This window comes from Motacilla alba, chromosome 26, assembly GCF_015832195.1.
Source record: "Motacilla alba alba isolate MOTALB_02 chromosome 26, Motacilla_alba_V1.0_pri, whole genome shotgun sequence".
Lineage (NCBI taxonomy): Eukaryota > Metazoa > Chordata > Aves > Passeriformes > Motacillidae > Motacilla > Motacilla alba.
Window position 1 is genome coordinate 5,378,936 of NC_052041.1, and position 16,808 is coordinate 5,395,743.

Here is a 16,808-nt window from a genome sequence, read left to right on the forward strand (position 1 = left end):
CACCCAGCCGGGTTTATCTCCCAGGATCAGCACCAAACCAGGTTTATCTCCCAGGATCAGCACCAAGGAGGGTTTATCTCCCAGGATCAGCACCCAGCTGGGTTTATCTCCCAGGATCAGCACCAAACCGGGTTTATCTCCTGGGATCAGCCCCCAGCCCAGCCTGCACGCCCCCAGGCCACTCTGCTGTGCCACAGCCCCAGCAGGGTGGGCAGTGCAGGCACAGCACACGAGAGGTTCATTGCTCCCCGTGCCCAGCACCAGCTCCCTGCTGCCCCCCACCTTCCAGCTGCCAGTGCCAGCACCTGCACTCCCACCACAAACCGGGCAGGAATCATCACCCCGCTGCCTCTGAGGGGTCACAGGGGTTGGGAAGGCAGAACACAACTGCAGAGCCCTTGAACGAGCAGGAAAAGCAAAGCAGACACAGGGTGCAGGACAGGGGCCAGTCAGCACTGAAGAACCCTTCAGGGCCCATTAACCCAGCCCTGTCAGGCCTGTCCTGCTGCAGGGGTGGGCCGGGAGCTGCAACCACCACCAGCTTCAGCAGCCACACCAAGGGAATGCCTCTACCCCCCCGAGCCTCTTTGCCAGGGCTGGCTGCCCTTCTGAGGGCATCTCTCAGGTGCTCGATTCTGTTTCTGACAGTTTCAAGGTGCTTGAGCCTTGGGAAGGGTCAGACAGCTCCATCCCTGCCCAGTCTGCTCCACCCAGCACGAGCAGTGGCCACCACAGAGCCCAGGACCACGGGAGGGAGCCTGGCCTGGGCAGGGTCCCACCGTGGCCTGCAGACCAGGGTCTGGGGGCTCCAGGGAGGCAGGTGCCCCCAGCCTCATGGCCTGGGGTCCTGGCAAGGAGCCCAAAGGCTGGAGCCACCTCCCCTCCGTGCCACCAGCAGCTGAACATCACCTCCTCTCCCAGAGTGCTGGGACATCAACGTCTGCTTGAGAAAGTGGCTCCTTCACACTCGTGTGCTCCCTGCTCCTCTGCCCTGCTTTTCAATTTCAGAGCTCTGGCAGATCTCTGATTAATTCAAGCCTGTTTAATAACCCTTCTGTTTAGATGAAACGAGCTGTCTTGTTTTCTTTATTTTTAACACTAACTCTCGTTTCTTTGCTAAGGATCTCTGTCATTTAAAACCTTCTCCCTCTCCAACCCAGCTGATACTGAGACGGAGAAAGCAGCTGCTGACGTCCACATCTGACATCAGCCAGAAGGTCTGAGGCTAAAGGGAGGCTGGACGCTTTGATGGATGAGATATCCCAAAAGCCTGAGCAAAATCAGGAGCTCCACAAATCCCTGTGTAGCTCAGAGCAGGGCACGAACAGCAGCACTGTGGGGACAATGGGGAGGCATTTCCCAGTGAATTTAACTGGGAGCCTCGGGAGCTGCAGCACCCACCCGGGAAGGGTCACCATGTTTCTGCCTGCGGGGGAGGAAAATATCCCATAAAACCCCCTGGAAGCTGCTGCTGCTGCTCAGGCTGTGCCCCAGGCCGTGCCCCTGGCGTGGCAATCGATTGGCCATGGGCTGCTCCAGCTGCTCCCAGCCCTGCACAGCATCCACAGCCTCTCCTTGCTCTGGGGGTCCCGCCTTCCCGCGCCGCTGCTCTGCTGTGACATCCCCACAGGCTCCTGAGGCACTGCCCAGCCTGTCCTTTTCCCTGCCAGCCCTGCCCATCCCACCCAGAGCCCCCAGGAGCAGCAGCCACCCCGGGAATTCCCTCGGCGGGAGCCCCTGGGCTGCCTCCTGCCTCCCTGCAGCTCAAAGCTGCGCTTGTCTGCAGAGCAACTGAGTCACTTCCTCCAGCTCCAGCCTGTGGGACAGGCTCCAGCCCTGCCGGAAAACAATAAATCCTTCAGGGACGTGTGAGGCCATATTTCACAGGGAGGCAGCCAGCCTGCCTGCCCCGGGCACCCTTGGATTCAGCTCTGCCCCAGGGAGGTGTCCCAGCCCCGTGCCAGCTGTCCCCAGATCCCCAGGGCGCTGCTCTGGATGGAGCAGCACGGGGGTCACGGGCACCCCATCGCCCCCGAGGGGACACAGCACCACGGGGGGACAAGAGCTGAGCACAAAACCTCCATAAAATGCACAGAGGGTCCCACAGGGAGAGAAGCCACGGCCGGATTTGTGGCAGGGCTGCTTAGGCAAAGCCAAGGACACATCACAGAAGGAGGTTCCTCCAGAAACACAACAAAACAACTCACGAGAGCCAGTGCACCACTCTCAGCTGGTCCAGTTTTACAAATCCCCCCTTTGCAACCACAGACTGCTCCTCCAGATCCCCAAAACATTCCCACAGAGCTCGAGGGCTCGGGGGGCAAAGCCAAAACTCAACAACTGGAGCTGTCTCTGGCCCAAAACCTGTGGAACTTCCACCAAAACCACCCAGCTGAGATGCTTGGCCAAAAAGAACCTCCCAGATCTGAGGAAAATCAGTGATTTTGGAAAATCCAGGAGCACTGAGCGCTGCTCCCTTTGTCTTTTTCGAAGCCAGAAGCAAAGACCAACTGAGCCACATTAAGGATCACAAGACTTTTAACCAAATGATCCCACACAGATGAGAACAAACGCAATGACAAGGAAATTAATGTGATATCCCCTCAGTAACACGATGGCTAAAGCAGATAATCTGCCCAAGTGTCATGTTTATAATGGGAATTTGCAGAGAATGAAGCAGGAATTCGCAGGGATGAACAAATGAGCCAATATTCTGCTTCTTCTCATGTTAAAATTTTGCAGTTTGGGATAAAAATAATGGGGTTTTTTATAAATCTTGGGAGGAGAAGGAAATTAGGCCAAAATTGTTTGGTTTCCAATAGATCTTTGCAGCTCAGAGGGTGTGAGAGCAGGTTCTGCTGGGGCAGGTGAGCTGCCCAAAGCCCCGTGCCAGCAGGACTCACCCCCAGGGAGACCATTCCTTCATTAAAAGCCAATTCAATCTCATTTCAATGACAGGACTGACACAGAGCTCATTGGTGCGAGCCTGTGGGGCGGTGAGTGGTTAAAATCCAGCACATCCAGAATTCACACTCAGAGTGAAAAACCCCCTCTGCAATTCCACCCAGCCGGTCCCTCCCGAGGCCAAACCTCCCCGTGACCCAGCACCCTGGGCTGGGCTATTTTTTATTCATTTATTTTGCTTTTTAACCAAGTTATACAACCCCCTTGGAAGCCCTGCCAAGAGCCTCTGCTGTTGTTTCTCCCCGGGAGTTTGTTCTGGCGCTGCTGAGCTGAGCCCAGCACGAGCCAGGGCCACCGCGACCCCGGGGAATTCATCTGGTGGAACCGACGGGACCGACTTGTCCCTGTCACCCCGAACTTGTCCCTGTCACACAATTCCTGCCCTGAAAAGCAGAGTTACACAAGCCCTTGTAGCAGCACCTCATTATGGCCCGGGGGACAAGGCAGGGGCTGCTGCCTCTCTGTCCCCGTGAGCCCGGCGAGTTTGGCCCGAGCCCCTCGGTTGCCATGAGATTTTTAAAGACAGTCTGGACCTGTCACCACTGGGCAGCCTCTGAACACAATTCCTGCTCCAGGAGGCTCCTCAGCTGCCAGGGGAGACAAGCACTCCAGGAGAGGGCTGGTCCTCAGTGCTGCTGGAGTTAACTCCTCGAGAGCTGCAAGGAACCTTCGCAGCTGGGACAGAGAGAGCCCTCAGCGCCCCTTCCCTGCCACAGCACCTCCCAGCCCAGCACCTTGCTGGGAATCGTTCTCCATCTGGCCCTCCCAGCTCCAGTCCCACAAGGGATGAGGCCTCTGATGTTAAATTCACTGGGAAATCCAGAGGAGCAGGCAGAAAAAGTCAGGGGTTTTGGAAGGTTTAAGGCAAACACAAGATTCCCCCTCCCAAGGTGGACTTTGAAAAGGTCTTAGTGCCAGTTTGCTTACTCTGGATTTATCGTGGAATTACAGAATGGTTTGGGTTGGAAGGGACCTTAAATCCCATCCAGTTCCAAGCCCTGCCATGGGCAGGGACACCTTCCACTGTCCCAGGTTACTCCGAGCCCCATCCAACCTGGCCTTGGGCACTCCAGGGAAGGGACTTTTGGAGTCCTTTCCAACCCAGACCATTCCACAGTTCTATGCTTGGACTTCAGAGCAGATTTCAAACCTGTGAAATGGCATATTTGAAGCATAGGAATAATCCAGGCAGTGAGGAAAGCTCCAGGCACGCTCCCTTTTCCTCCCCACCTCTTCACACTTCCATTAAAATCAAAAGGAAATTCGCAGGCTATTTTTTTTTCTTTTTTTTGTTCAAATAACATTCCAGGCTGTGACATAAGCCAGCAAAGACAGGAAATATGATCATGAGGGCAGAGCTCCATCCTCTGCTCCTGTCACTGCGACTTTTTGGGGACTTGGCAAATGAGTGAGTAGAGGAGACAGCCGGCGTGTTTTATGGAGTTGAACTGTAACATCCCTGTTCCGCAGCCAGCTCCCCGTTCCTCTGCTCTGACACCGATAAATCTGCCCAGCCACGGGGAACAAAGCCCTTCACACCAGCTGGCCACACGTGAACCCCTCAAACTGGGCTACCTGGGCAAGCACCCAGCCCCTGGGCTCTGCCGTGTGCAAATGGTCCCCAAAAAGTGGGAAAAGGCTGATTTCAGAGCCATCCCCTGGGGTTGAACCCTGCCACCAACACACCCACAGTCACCACAGCTTTCCCAGAATCTCAGCCTCCCACCCGAGGGGAAATGGCCACTTTGGGCTCGAAGGAAACCCTGCCAAGGCAAACCCCGAGAGCCCAGAAATCACCGCGCAAAATCCAAACAACTCAAAGCCTCCTCTAAGTGTCGTCCAGGCATTAACCTCAAAAGCTCAGAGCACAGACTCACTTTTTGGAAGCTCATTCCCAGGTGAACAAACCAAAGCAGGGAGATCCAGGAACACCTGGAAAACACCTCCAGATTTCTGCCCTCGTCTCGCTGGCCGCCCGGAGCCCTGCAGCAGGACCGGCGCGCACGAGGGATGGCCGCGGGCACCGGCCGGTGGCAGAGCCTCCACGGAGGAAAAACTGCCCATAAATCTCCCCGAAGGAATCTGTTCCCAGGCTGGAAATGACAGGAGGAACTTCTTCCACGCTGAGTCAGGGAGTGACGGGGCCGCGGTGGCCGCGCTTCCTCCGGCGCGCGTCAGGAGCCGGCGGCAGAGCCAGCGCTGCCCCACGGCCTTCCTGTTCTCCTGCCCTGCCCCGGCCAGGGAAATGGGGCTCCAGGGCCTGGCACTGCGGGGGTTAAACTGCCGGTGTGCAAATGCTGTCAGAGCAAGGAAAATGAGCAGTTTGCTCCAGCCTGTGCCGTGGCAGCAGGAATGGCCTCGCCATCCTGCTCTCCCATCCACCCCTTCAGCAGGAAAATGGGATTGGATCTGTCTGCGTCCCAGGGGCTGCCCCACACGCACCCCAGCGTTCCCACTGCTGATCCCCATGCCCAGGGCAGGGGGGAGCTGCTGGTCCAGCCCTGATCCAGCCCTGCCAGCCCCTCCAGTCACACAGAGGGGCAGAGGCTGGACCCACACTCAGCTCTCCCGGCCTGTGCCCCCTCTCCGAGCACTCCTGCTCACAGGGACTATTCCTGGTGGGTTCCCACAGAGCCTCCTGCCAGAGCAGCACCTGCCTGGCTCCCCCCAGGGTCTGGCAGGGCTGTGACACAGGGAGGGACAGCTCTGGTGGCGGTCACACTCACAGGCAGAGCTCACGGCGCTCCCCACGCTGACCCAACAGCCGCTGACCGCACTCAGGGCAGCCAGGCCGGCCCCTGCCCTTCCTGTCCAGCTCCAGCCCTGAGACACCAGGCTTGTGTTCCAGCCCTGAGCCCCCCCAGAGCCCCCCCGAGCCCCCTGCTCCCGGCACAGCCCCGGGGCAGGGCAGAGGAGCCCTGGGGAGGCAGCAGGGGAGCAGGAGAGGTGAGAGGTCAGGGCAATATTTACTCAGACGTCACCTTTCACTTTTATGAAGTGGGGAAATGGGGCTGGAGCAGGAAAAGGGCTGTGGGGGACGTTCCCTCCTGGGAAGCTGCTGTCACAGCAAACGCAGCACGGAGCTGGCCCCAGACAGTCAGGGCCTGGCAGGGACAGGACGCTCCAACCCCACACGGGGCTGGGCACGGCTCCCAGGCTCCCTCTGGGAATGGCTGGACAGGCAGGAGCTCTGCAGAGCCTCCCCTGGGCTGCAGGAGGTGCCCAGGCCCGCAGGAGCCCGTGGCACAGCGGGGTCATCCCTGGGCACGGAGGTTTTTGGGAACTGGCAGGCACAGAGCACGGTGCAGAGTGAGCACGGGGTCAGCTGCAGGACAGAACTTCCACAGGGGAACCTTCTCCTTCAGCACGTGGGGAGATGGAGCTGAGCAAGCCCCTGGCACGGAGCTGGGCAGGGCAGGGCTGCTCCCAGGGCAGTGCCAGGCAAGGAGGGGCAGCGGTGGCTGCCACCCAGGCTCACCCTCCCCGTGCCTTCAGAGATCATCTGGACTTTTCAGAACGTGGCTCTGATGCCTTTTATCTCCAGCTCTGAATGCAATTCCAGCCCAGGCAAAGCGGGATTAAATTTTCATAGTCGGATACATTTATCTCGCTTTTCACTCCCCCCACCCGCCCTCCCAGGTCGATTTCAGCCAAACAGAAGCTGCGATTACCGGGAGAAACACGAGATGGGCTCTCTCGGATAGGGAGGGGAGGGCTCCTCTTTCCCAGCACCCCATCCCTGGCAGCATCCCGGTACCGAATGGCATTTCCAGCCCAGCAGGGAGCTCGCAGCGCTCCGGCTCCGCGGCTGACACGTGTTGCACTCGTGTGCTCGGGGAGCTTGTGCTTCCTCGGGAAAGCGCTGCCGGAGCCGGGAGCCACGGACGCGGAGTGAGGACACACGGCCACAGCCCCTGGGTCACCGGGGGAGTCTGAAATCAAACACCCCCCCGTGGCCCCTCCAGCGCCGCTCAGCTCCGGCCCAGGTTTCCATCCCCGAGCCCCGGCCCCCGTCGGCAGCAGGCAGAGGATGCGGCTCGGCGAGCTTCGCTCCTCGCTGGGCTTGTGCTCGGATTTTAGCTGGATCCAGAGCATCCCCTCTAGTGGGATCAGGAGGAATTTCAAGCCCGCATCGCACCCCAGTTCCCAGCCCGTGCTGGCTGTGGGGCCCGGCCGGGCTGCCGGGGGGAGCAGCCTCAGCGCCTTTTGCCATTTTCCCGCTGGAGGGGCAGCCGGAACCCGGCTGAGATGGGGAGAACCGGGGAAAGGGAAGCGCCGCACAGACAAGAGGACAAATCCCTCCACAGCCGCACAAGGAGAGGACTTCCACCAGCAAAACACCTTTGGCCAGGCCTGCGTGTGCCCGGCCCTCGGTGCTGCGGGAGGTGGCAGGGCCACCCTGTGACACAGCAGCACGCGGGGACACAGCCCGGGCAGCCCAGCCCGAGCCCCCGCCGGCAGCACCCCGCAGTAAATCCGTTTGTTTTCGCTGCAGACAGCGGCTCCGAGCGCTGCCCTCCATCTCCTTCGGGTCCCGCTGCGCCTTTCGGCCGCGGCTCCCCGGGAGCGCCGGGGGCTCCGCCGTGCCCGTGCCCTGCCCGGGACGGAGGTGGCACCGGCTGAGGAGGTCCCCAGGGATGCTCCGGGTGCCACCGACACTTCGGCTCCCTCAGACGAGCCCGTGGCTCGGCCCGGAGGGGTTGGGAGCACCTCGGTCCCCCCCCGCCCTCCCCTTTGCTGTTGTGGCGGTGGCCTCCCAGCCAAGCTGGTTAAGAGATTAACACTCTAAAAACCACATTTACTCTAATTAGCCATGAAATCTTTGTAACTAAGTGAAAAAATGTTTCCCTTGAGGGATTTTTGTCCATTCATCACTGTTTGAATTGCCAGGGAGGGGGGGGGGGGTGGGGAAGAGAAAAGAGGGGGGACGAGAGAAAAAAACCCTCAGATCTAATGAATTAATAGCAGAGTGCCCCGAGGGAGCAGCGGCTCCTCCACAACACGGGCACCTCAAAGGGGGCTTTTCACAGCTCGCCGAAGGGACGCCGCTGAATTATTTCGAGTTAACAGACTGTAACAGCTCCGCTCCCGTTCGAGCCGGGCAGCTCGGCCAGCGCTCCGCTCCTCCCTTCCCTCCCCGTGCGCGGGGACGGACAGACGGACGCTGTGCCCGGCCAGCTGGGTGCCCCTGCCCTGCGGACAGCGAGGGGGGCACAGGGCTCTGCTGGCAGCGCCACCAGTGCCCCCAGTTCCCGTCGCACCGGGAAAAACATTTCGGAGTTAGGTGGGAGGGGAGGCAGAGAATCTTGCCACAACTTAGGCCCATAAATATTTCATATCGCTGGAAGAAGAACGATTATATTCCTGCCAGCACTTTTCTTGTGTATTTTAAATGTGTCACCGCCTTCTACTTTCTCCCCCGTTTGTGTTTCTTGTAACAGGCCCATGAAATAAAGATTAGCTGAATAATCAGGAGCGTTTAGAAATGTGAAGGGGCCTGTCTCAGGAGCACCGCATGCTCAGGTTCATCTTTTTCCAGGTTTTTCTCCCCCTCTTTTTAGGGATGCCGGAGGCAGGCGGGGGAGCGGGGTGGAGGCGAGCGGCGAGCACGCCCTGCCCCGTCAGAAATGACAGGCTCGGCGCCGCGAGGAGCAGCGGGGCACTCTCCCCCATTACATATTTATCGTTCCGGCTGCAGAGGGGCCAATTAAAACCGCTTGATCACCGCCGTGTTCCAGCAGCCGCGGATGCGCTGGGAGAGGCGGGATGAGAGGGGCAGGTGCGCACGCTGCTGTTGGGATGTGGTGCAGCCCCTTCTCCGAGAGCCACAAACCAGCACAGGCGCCCCTGCTCCCCCGGGATCATCCCTCAGTGAGCAAAGGTGCCCCTGCTCCCCCGGGATCATCCCTCAGTGAGCAAAGGTGCCCCTGCTCCCCCAGAATCATCCCTCAGTGAGCAAAGGTGCCCCTGCACTCCCAGGATCACCCATTAGGGAGCAAAGGTGCCCCTTGCACCCCCAGGAGAGCATCCCTCAGTGAGCAAAGGCGCCCCTGCTCCCCCAGGATCATCCTTTAGTGAACAAAGGTGTCCCCGCTCTCCCAGCAGAGCGTCACGCTGGCTCCCAGCAGCCAGCCCGGCTTCCCACCTTCAGCTCCTCACCGCTCACGCAATTTCTAAATATCGGCTTTGCTTTCTCTCCCGGTTCAGCTCCTCATCTCAGCTGCCCACGGCATGAGACAGTCTGCACCTACATCTGCCCTAGCTTTTGGGCAACCTTTCCCAGGCATGCTCGAGACTGCCACATTTAGCTGCAACAGGAGTTCCCGGAGTAAGTTCTGGAAAGCCTCGTGGCGGAACCCAAGCGGGAGATGTCGGGAAGAGCCTGCAAATCGCACATTTCCCCGAGACTCCACAGGCTCTGCCCGGCAAACCGCTCCAAATGTCACCTCCTCTTTGCTTTGCGGGCCAATTTGTCACATCCGAATGCAATTTGCAGAGGAGAGTTAAAGAGCACAGGGCAGGGGCAGGCAGCCCTTCCTTCCCCGGCTCCCGCAGCCAGGCTGAGCCTGCGGCTTCCCTCCCGCGTCCAGCTGAGCTCCGTGCTGCGGGAGCAGGGCAGGCTCGGGTTAGGACAGACTGAGCGGGGCAGGCTCGGGTTAGCACAGACTGAGCGGGGCAGGCTCGGGTTAGGACAGACTGAGCTGAGCATGCTCGGGTTAGCCCAGACTGAGCGGGGCAGGCTCGGGTTAGCCCAGACTGAGCAGGGCAGGCTCGGGTTAGCCGGGGAGCGAGGCAGAGCCTGGCCAGAGCTGCTCCCGTCCTGTTCTGGGTGATGTGCGGGTCTCACGCAGCATCTGCTACCTGCTTCCACCGCACCAGCTCCTGAGCCGGGGGGGAACCCCACGATTAATTACATCAAACAACACCGTAAAGACAACGAGGAGTAAATTGGGTTGCTTTATCTCCTTGCGACAAGCGCTGGGGATGTGGCTGGCAGAGTTGGGAGGGATGGCTGCCTCTCCTGATAAGGCATTTCACAAGTGACACCGCTGGGTCACGTCCCTCGCTGCTCGCACCGAGCTTCTCGAATCAAAGCTGCTTTATCTGGTCCCCTGCACCACCCCAAAGTGCCACATTTGAGCTCGGAGGGTCCTCAAAGTGACAACAAATGGCAGAAGGACGGCAATAAAGACCCAAAAAAGGAGCCCCATTGAGTTCTAAAGGATCTAACACCTCTGTGTTAAAGGTAAAAAGCCAAACATCTGTTCGAGGATGGCACAGATTCTTGCGAGGCGTCTGTCCCTCAGCTCTAAGTAGGTCATCTCATCTCACTTTAGTCACCGTTATCAATGAAGCCATCCAGAGCAGGAGGGGCAGGACCACGTCCCCAGCTCAGCCCAGGTCTACCAAGCACACTGAAGCCACCAGTGAAGCATCAAGTGCCCAGCAAAGAGCAGGAGCAGCCTTTGAGCAGTGGTTTCACATCATGGCACTCGGAGAACTTCGCGTTCCCTCACCTCCAAGCCCCAGCTGCTGCTCGCAGACGCGCAGGGGATTGTTTCCCTCCGCCACTTACTATTCACCTCGCTCAAAATTAACCTATTGACTTTCTGATACCCCTTAGAACACAGATTAATTGAACATCACTCACTTCACCTCCAGGAACGCGCGGCTATTGGCCATGGCGTGAATGGAGACAAAGCCGGGGATGCCTGACCGTGCCAGGTTAAACGGAGGTCACAGCCGGCGAGGACAGCTCACCCGGAGCAGCCCCGGCTGTCACCGACACCCAGCCGAGGGCTCCGGGGCTGCGGAAAGCGGCACCCCCAGCCGGGAGCTGGGATTTCCCCCAAGGGAGCACAAGCGCGTTCGGTCTCCCTCCCCTCATCACCGTCCAAAAAGGGTCTCGCGCGGGTTTCGGGAAGTTTTAGTGGGGGTTTTATGTCTTGTCCCCCGCGATTCGGGGGTGTTTTCCAGAAAGCGCCTCCTTGCTAGCAGGAACTTTTTATGGCGATGAGTTTCTCCCGCTGCGTTGGCTCCAGACCGTGACTGAGCGGGACCGAGCGGCCGCAGAACGAGCGAGGAAGCAGCGGCGTCTAACGGGAGCGCGGAGCAGCCCGGGGAGGCAGCGGGCGCTGGATTCCCCGGAACCGGGCAACCGGAGGGGCTCCTCCATCCCTTCCCCAGGCACCCCCGGCATCTCCGTGCAGCTCCGCGGGCACGGCCGGAGCCGCCGGGCACCACCCCGCGCTCCGCAGCCCCCGGTGCCACCCGCAGCCCCCGGTGCCACCCGGCTCGGGCGGCTGCGGGCGGCGCGGCGACAGCGATGCCGATCCTCCTCCCCGCATCCTCCGGCGGGAGCTGCCCGGCGGAGCCCCCACCCCGGCGGGCAGCAGCCCCTCGCCATCCGCCGCCACTCACCGGCCCTCGGCGCTCCGCTGCCGCCCGCCTCCGGCTCAGCGCGGGGGGATGCCGGCGGCCCCCGGCACCATGGAAATATGGAAATCCGGGGCCGGGCGGCCGCCGCTGCCCGCAGCCCCTCCGCCTCCCGCGGCTCGGCTCGGCTCAGCCCCGCCGGCCTCTCATCGCCTCCGCGGGCGCTGCCCGAGTGCGGCGAGCGCGGCTCGGCTGCGCTGCGCCCGCCCCGGCATCCGCCCGCCGCCAGCCCGGGCGCGCTCCCCGCTCCGCGCCGGCCCCGCGCCCGGGCGCGCTCCCCGCGCCGCTCCCCGCCCGCCCCCGCGCCGCCCCCGCCGCCGCCTTAACCCTTCCGCGGCCTGCGCTCCGGCGGCGGGGCTCGGCACCCCCTGCCCACCTCACCTGCGCCCCCCTGTCCCGCGGAGCGCGGCCGAGCCGGTGCCGGGGGAGCGGCTCCGCGCTGAACAAAGCCCCGCAGCGCCCGGGGCAGCCTCCCGCGGCCGGCCCCGGCACAGCTGTGCCCCAGAGAGCCCCGCAGCTGCCCCCGCAGCTGTCCCGCCTCGGGGGGGCTGCAGGGAGAGGAACGGGGCTGTCGGGCCTGCCCCCAGCTCTGAGCCCCTGCGCGCCCCTCGGCTCCAGCTCTGGCGGCAGGAGCGGCACCTGAGCTCTGCATTCCTCAGTTTCCCCATCTCTGGAAGGGTGGCAGCAGGAGCGGCACCTGAGCTCTCCATTCCTCAGTTTCCCATCTCTGGAAGGGTGGCACCTGAGCTCTGCATTCCTCAGTTTCCCCATCTCTGGAAGGGTGGCAGCAGGAGCGGCACCTGAGCTCTGCATTCCTCCGTTTCCCCATCTCTGGAAGGGTGGCAGCTTGGTTTCCTGCCAAGGCCGGGTCGCCTCCAGCAGAGCTGGAGCTGGGCATGTGCTGCAAGGCCCCTGAAGCCACCGAGCCCCACAGCTGCTGCCAAAAGCTGCCAGAGCCCAACCACAGTGGCCATGGCCAGCTGGGACGGGGCGCCCTGTGGCCACCCACTGCTGGGGACCAGAGAAATCTTCCTTGGGCTTGAGTGCTTCAGCCACAGAGCCACGAGCTGGCCTTTCCTGCTGCCTCAGAAACACCTGGAAGCTGCAGGGGACCCAAAGGGAGGAGCATCTTCCACCAGCCTGTGCCCCACTGGTCGCCTGCAGCAGCCCACAGGGGTTTGGGAACAGCTGGAGTCGGGGAGGAAAAGGCAGTCCCGGTGCCACAGCAGGACATTGTGCTCCTGAAAGCAGGAGCACCACGGCCCAGCTGACCCTGACCCAGCCAGGGCCATGGGAATGATTCCGAGCAGTGCAACTGGTGGAGGGGATCAATACCGTGATGGATTGCTGTTTGCCAGGTCTTGTCATCGGGAATTTTTAAACCATTTTTCTGTTGCACATTAGGACAGTTACAAGAGAAAATCAGAGCCATCATCCTGGGCCAGCTCCCCGACAAACCTGAGTGACTAAACCAACCCGATGTCCTCTTACAGTTCCCCTCCAGCCCAGCCTGTGTCACCCTCACTGCTGTCACCATGGCCACAGCAGTGGCCTCGCTGCATCCTCCCTGCCTGGTGCACGTTAGCCAGACCTTGCAGGGGCTGTTCTGGGTGGAAAAGGACCCCGTTGTGGTTGGTTTTGCTGGTTGCCCCTTGGACAGGATTCGGGAGCCCCTAAAGGGAAGTCCAGCAGGGAATGCCTGGCATCCCACTGCGCGGGTGCCATCCTTCCCCCTGCCCTGCCCGTCCCTCCCCAGGGGGAGAGCCGCAGGTTGGGTGGTGGGTGGGTGCTGCTCCCATGCCAGCAGTGCCTCCGTCCTCTCAGCAGCCCCTGCAGAGCCCTCGGGGAGCAGGGGCAGAGCTGCTGCCCAGCACAGCCCATCCCCACGGAAAGGATCCCCCCGGCCTCACTGCAGCTCCAGAGCCGAGGGCTTGGGCAGCCTGGAGAGGTCCCCAAGCTGCAGCTGCTGAGCCCGGGAGAGGCGGCAGAAGGCACTCAGTGGATGGCAGCACTGGCTCCTGAGCAAGCTTTTCTCTCTCCCACTCTGTTCCCAGCGCAGCTCCTGTGCTGCACGCTCCCAGAAACGGATCCAAACCCCACTGCAAAACCCCACAAACCCCGCTGCAAAACCCCACAAACCCCACTGCAAAACCCCACAAACCCTGCTGCTAAACCCCACAGACCCTGCTGCAAAACCCCACAGACCCCATTGCAAAACCCCACAAACCTCATTGCAAAACCCCACAGACCCCGCTGCCAAACCCCACAGACCCCATTGCAAAACCCCACAGACCCCGCTGCCAAACCCCACAAACCCCGCTGCCAAACCCCACAGACCCCGCTGCCAAACCCCACAGACCCCGCTGCCAAGCCCATCCTGGGGGCAATGCACATGCCAGCAACGCCGCTGCTGGCGGTGCAGAGCCCCCGGGGCAGGGCAGGGCAGGGGGGCTGCGCAGCCCTTCCCCCGCTCTTTGCGGGCCGTGTCTGCACCCCGGCCCTGTCTGGCTCGCCGATGCTCAGTGTGCCCCTGCATGCTCAGGGTGTTTCCAGCCGGTTATCCCAGCGCTGCTGGGCTGGGGAGCGCCGGGGGCAGGCCAGGCTCTGCTCGGAGCCCGTGCCTCGCAGATTTCTTTGTCTGTCGTTGATAACCGCCTCTGCCTCGGAGCGTGGGGTCACGAACCGGGCTGATCGGGAGCCTCCGGAGCCCGCCGCCCCCCAGCGCTCCCGCGAGTGCGGAGAACGGCTTTGCCGCCGCCCCGGGCTCTGCCTCCCTGCCAGGAGCCCAAATCCGCCCGTGCTGCGCCTTTGCCATTCCCGGGGCAAGGAAACGGAGCCGTCCCTTCCCAGGCAAGCCCGGCAGGGGAACAGCGCGGGGAAAAGAGCCTTTCCCCCGTTCCCGGGGGGGTTCGGGCACGGGGAGCGCGTCCCGGCGGCGGAGCGGCTGTGCGAGGCCAAGAGCACCATCTATAGGCACGGTCTATAGGCACCATCTATAGGCAGCTCCCGCTGCCGCCCAGCCCCGCGGAAACCCGGCGCAGCTAATAATTATTCAGCACTAATCACTACAATAGAAGAATCATAGGCAGTTATTTAGAAATGATTGTTTCCCCCCGGTTATTACTTATGACAGTGAAAGGAAGTATCAAGCAGTCAAACCCACATGTATATGGGAAGCTGAGTGAAGGATGAATGGGAATTTAACCAGCACTTTGCACTATTCTTCCTCTTTAGAAGAGCCTTGTCAAGTGATTTTTTTTCTCTCTCTCCTGTTCATCATGTCTTCTTGGGAAATAAAAAGGATTTTTCTTTTCCTAGCGCTCCTTATCCCTTCCTCTCCTCGGATTTTCCCAGAACCCCGAGCTCCAGCTCCTGCCACTGGTTCCCCTGGTTTGAGCTGAGCTGGAATTAACTCTGGCTTTTTCTTGCTAAAACAAACTCTGGTTTCATTAAGTGCAAGGGCAGGAGAACAGAAAGTCCCCAGATGCCGAGTTCCAGAGTGTCTTGTTACTGTCAGGAGCACAATTGCCTGTGCCGGGGCTGTGGCAGGAATTCCAGGTGCAGACAATGTGCCATTTTTAATCATCTTCCCACAGCTAAGAGCTGAAAGAAAGGGGATCATACAGAGGAGAGCACAAAAATAACCCTGGAAAAAAACCCAGTAATATTTGGTGATGTTAAAGAATCAAATACAGCATGAAAACATCGGCCAGGCTGGCCCATACCAGGAGTGACAGGGTCACCTTCTCCCCTCCTTCCTTCGGCTCCTCAGCGTGACCCGAGCCCTGCACACCCCTCCCACCTCTTTTTAAACAAATATTCTGCTGCATCCTTGTGTTTCCCCCTCCAGGGCTGCACATGGGCTCCCACCTGGGTCACAAGCCAAGCAAAGTGGCCAAGAAGAGGTCACCTGAGGGGGCTGTGAGCCCCTGTGGCCTCTGGAGCCACTCTGGAGCACAGCTGTGTTCCACAGTGTCCCCGGAGTGTCCCGTGAGCCCAGGGCCACCCAGCAGAGCGGGGCACAGGGGCTGAGAGCAGGGCCCGAGCCTTCCCCAGAGCAGGCCATGGCACTGGGCACCCAGCCACGGCTTTTGGAAGCATTCCCCATGCCAGCTGTGCTGCCCCGATCCAGCTGTGCTGCCCCGATCCAGCTGTGCTGCCCCGATCCAGCTGTGCTGTCCTGATCCAGCTGTGCTGCCCCGATCCAGCTGTGCTGCCCTGGCCCGGCAGGGCCCCTGCAGCTGCTGGGGAGTGCCTGAGGCAGGACTGGCTTTGCTGGAACCTCCCAGGGGTGCTCAGGGCCAGGCTGCTCCCCCAGCTCGGGGCTGGGATCAAAGGGGGTGAGGAGTTAATTAGTGGCCTCTAATGAAGCAGTGCCCACCCTTCACAAAGATCCCAAATGCGGCAGGGCCCGTGGTGACACAGCTGTCCCCTCTGGAGGGGTGGACACCCAAAGGGGGCTTCACCAGGGCTCTGACTGGGCCTTCCCAAAATCTCCACACCCGAATTTCCTCAGGGCTGGCTGAATTCCACGGCTGCCCCTTCCCCAGCTCACTGAAGGGGTGTCTTGGGGGAGAAGCCTCTCCACAGCTGAGTTCAGGGGCTTGCTGTGATTAAGGAGCTGCTTTAGCAATAAATCTCCCCTGCCCGCTCCCTGCTCCGTGCTCATTGGAAATCTTTAGTTCCTTCATCATAAAGAAATGAGTATTTCAAGCTCCCTGTCCTAATGAAGGTAAAATACAGAGCAGATTGTCAAACGCGCCGTGGCTCTGCCTTCTATTCCACAAGAATCTTCCTAATTCTTCTGTAGGTGCTGTGTATCACTGACAGTGCCAAACGGAATGAAATGCAAACCAAAACGATTTTAAACCCTAATTCCATCTCTTTTTTCCCCTCTTGTCTGAGGAGATGGAGAATTTTTTTTCTCCCCCTGCATAATAGGTGGGAGTGGGGAGGAACTGGAAACGCTTTGATTTGTGGCTCCGGCAGTGTTAATCTGCTGCTGCACATCCTGCAGAGCGTTCTGCGAGTGGTGGAGGAATGCAGAGCCTGCTCAGCGCTCCAGACTCCTTCCAGGATCCTTAGGGCTCTGTCAGGAAAGGGAGGAGGATGTTCACGGCCGAACACAAACCCAGAAGTTTACAGAACTCCTTCTCCTCAGGTAGTGCCAGAGAAAGGCAGAGCAGACAGCAGCTCATTTTAAACACTGCCGTCAGTCTGGTTACAATCACAAAGCACAGAGGCTGGAAAAGGACAAAAAGAACAAAAGAAGAAAACTTCAAGAGCACCAACCCTTTAATTCGCCCCGAATTCCCACCTCACCTGCTCCTGCAGCGCCTCCTCGCAGCTCTCCCAGTGCCCAGGGCAGCAGAGCCCTGCAGGGAGCTCCGCTGCAGCCCAGGCAGGGC

General features: G+C 60.3%; 2 protein-coding genes across 2 annotated transcripts in view; one reads left to right on the plus strand and one right to left on the minus strand.

Moving 5' to 3' along the window:
* PLXNA2 (plexin A2) overlaps positions 1-11,655 on the minus strand; it is a 134,409-nt gene extending 122,754 nt beyond the window's left edge. Inside the window, exon 1 of the mRNA XM_038162569.1 lies at positions 11,386-11,655. The gene's annotated coding sequence lies outside the window, so the exon portion shown is untranslated. The remainder of the gene's footprint in view (positions 1-11,385) is intronic.
* The window catches only part of TRAF3IP3 (TRAF3 interacting protein 3), an 87,230-nt gene continuing 77,146 nt past the window's right edge, over positions 6,725-16,808 (plus strand). The window contains exons 1-4 of the mRNA XM_038162313.1: positions 6,725-6,855; positions 7,460-7,610; positions 11,007-11,669; positions 12,894-13,031. Coding sequence (XP_038018241.1) covers positions 6,725-6,855; positions 7,460-7,610; positions 11,007-11,669; positions 12,894-13,031 — 1,083 coding nt within the window. The remainder of the gene's footprint in view (positions 6,856-7,459; positions 7,611-11,006; positions 11,670-12,893; positions 13,032-16,808) is intronic.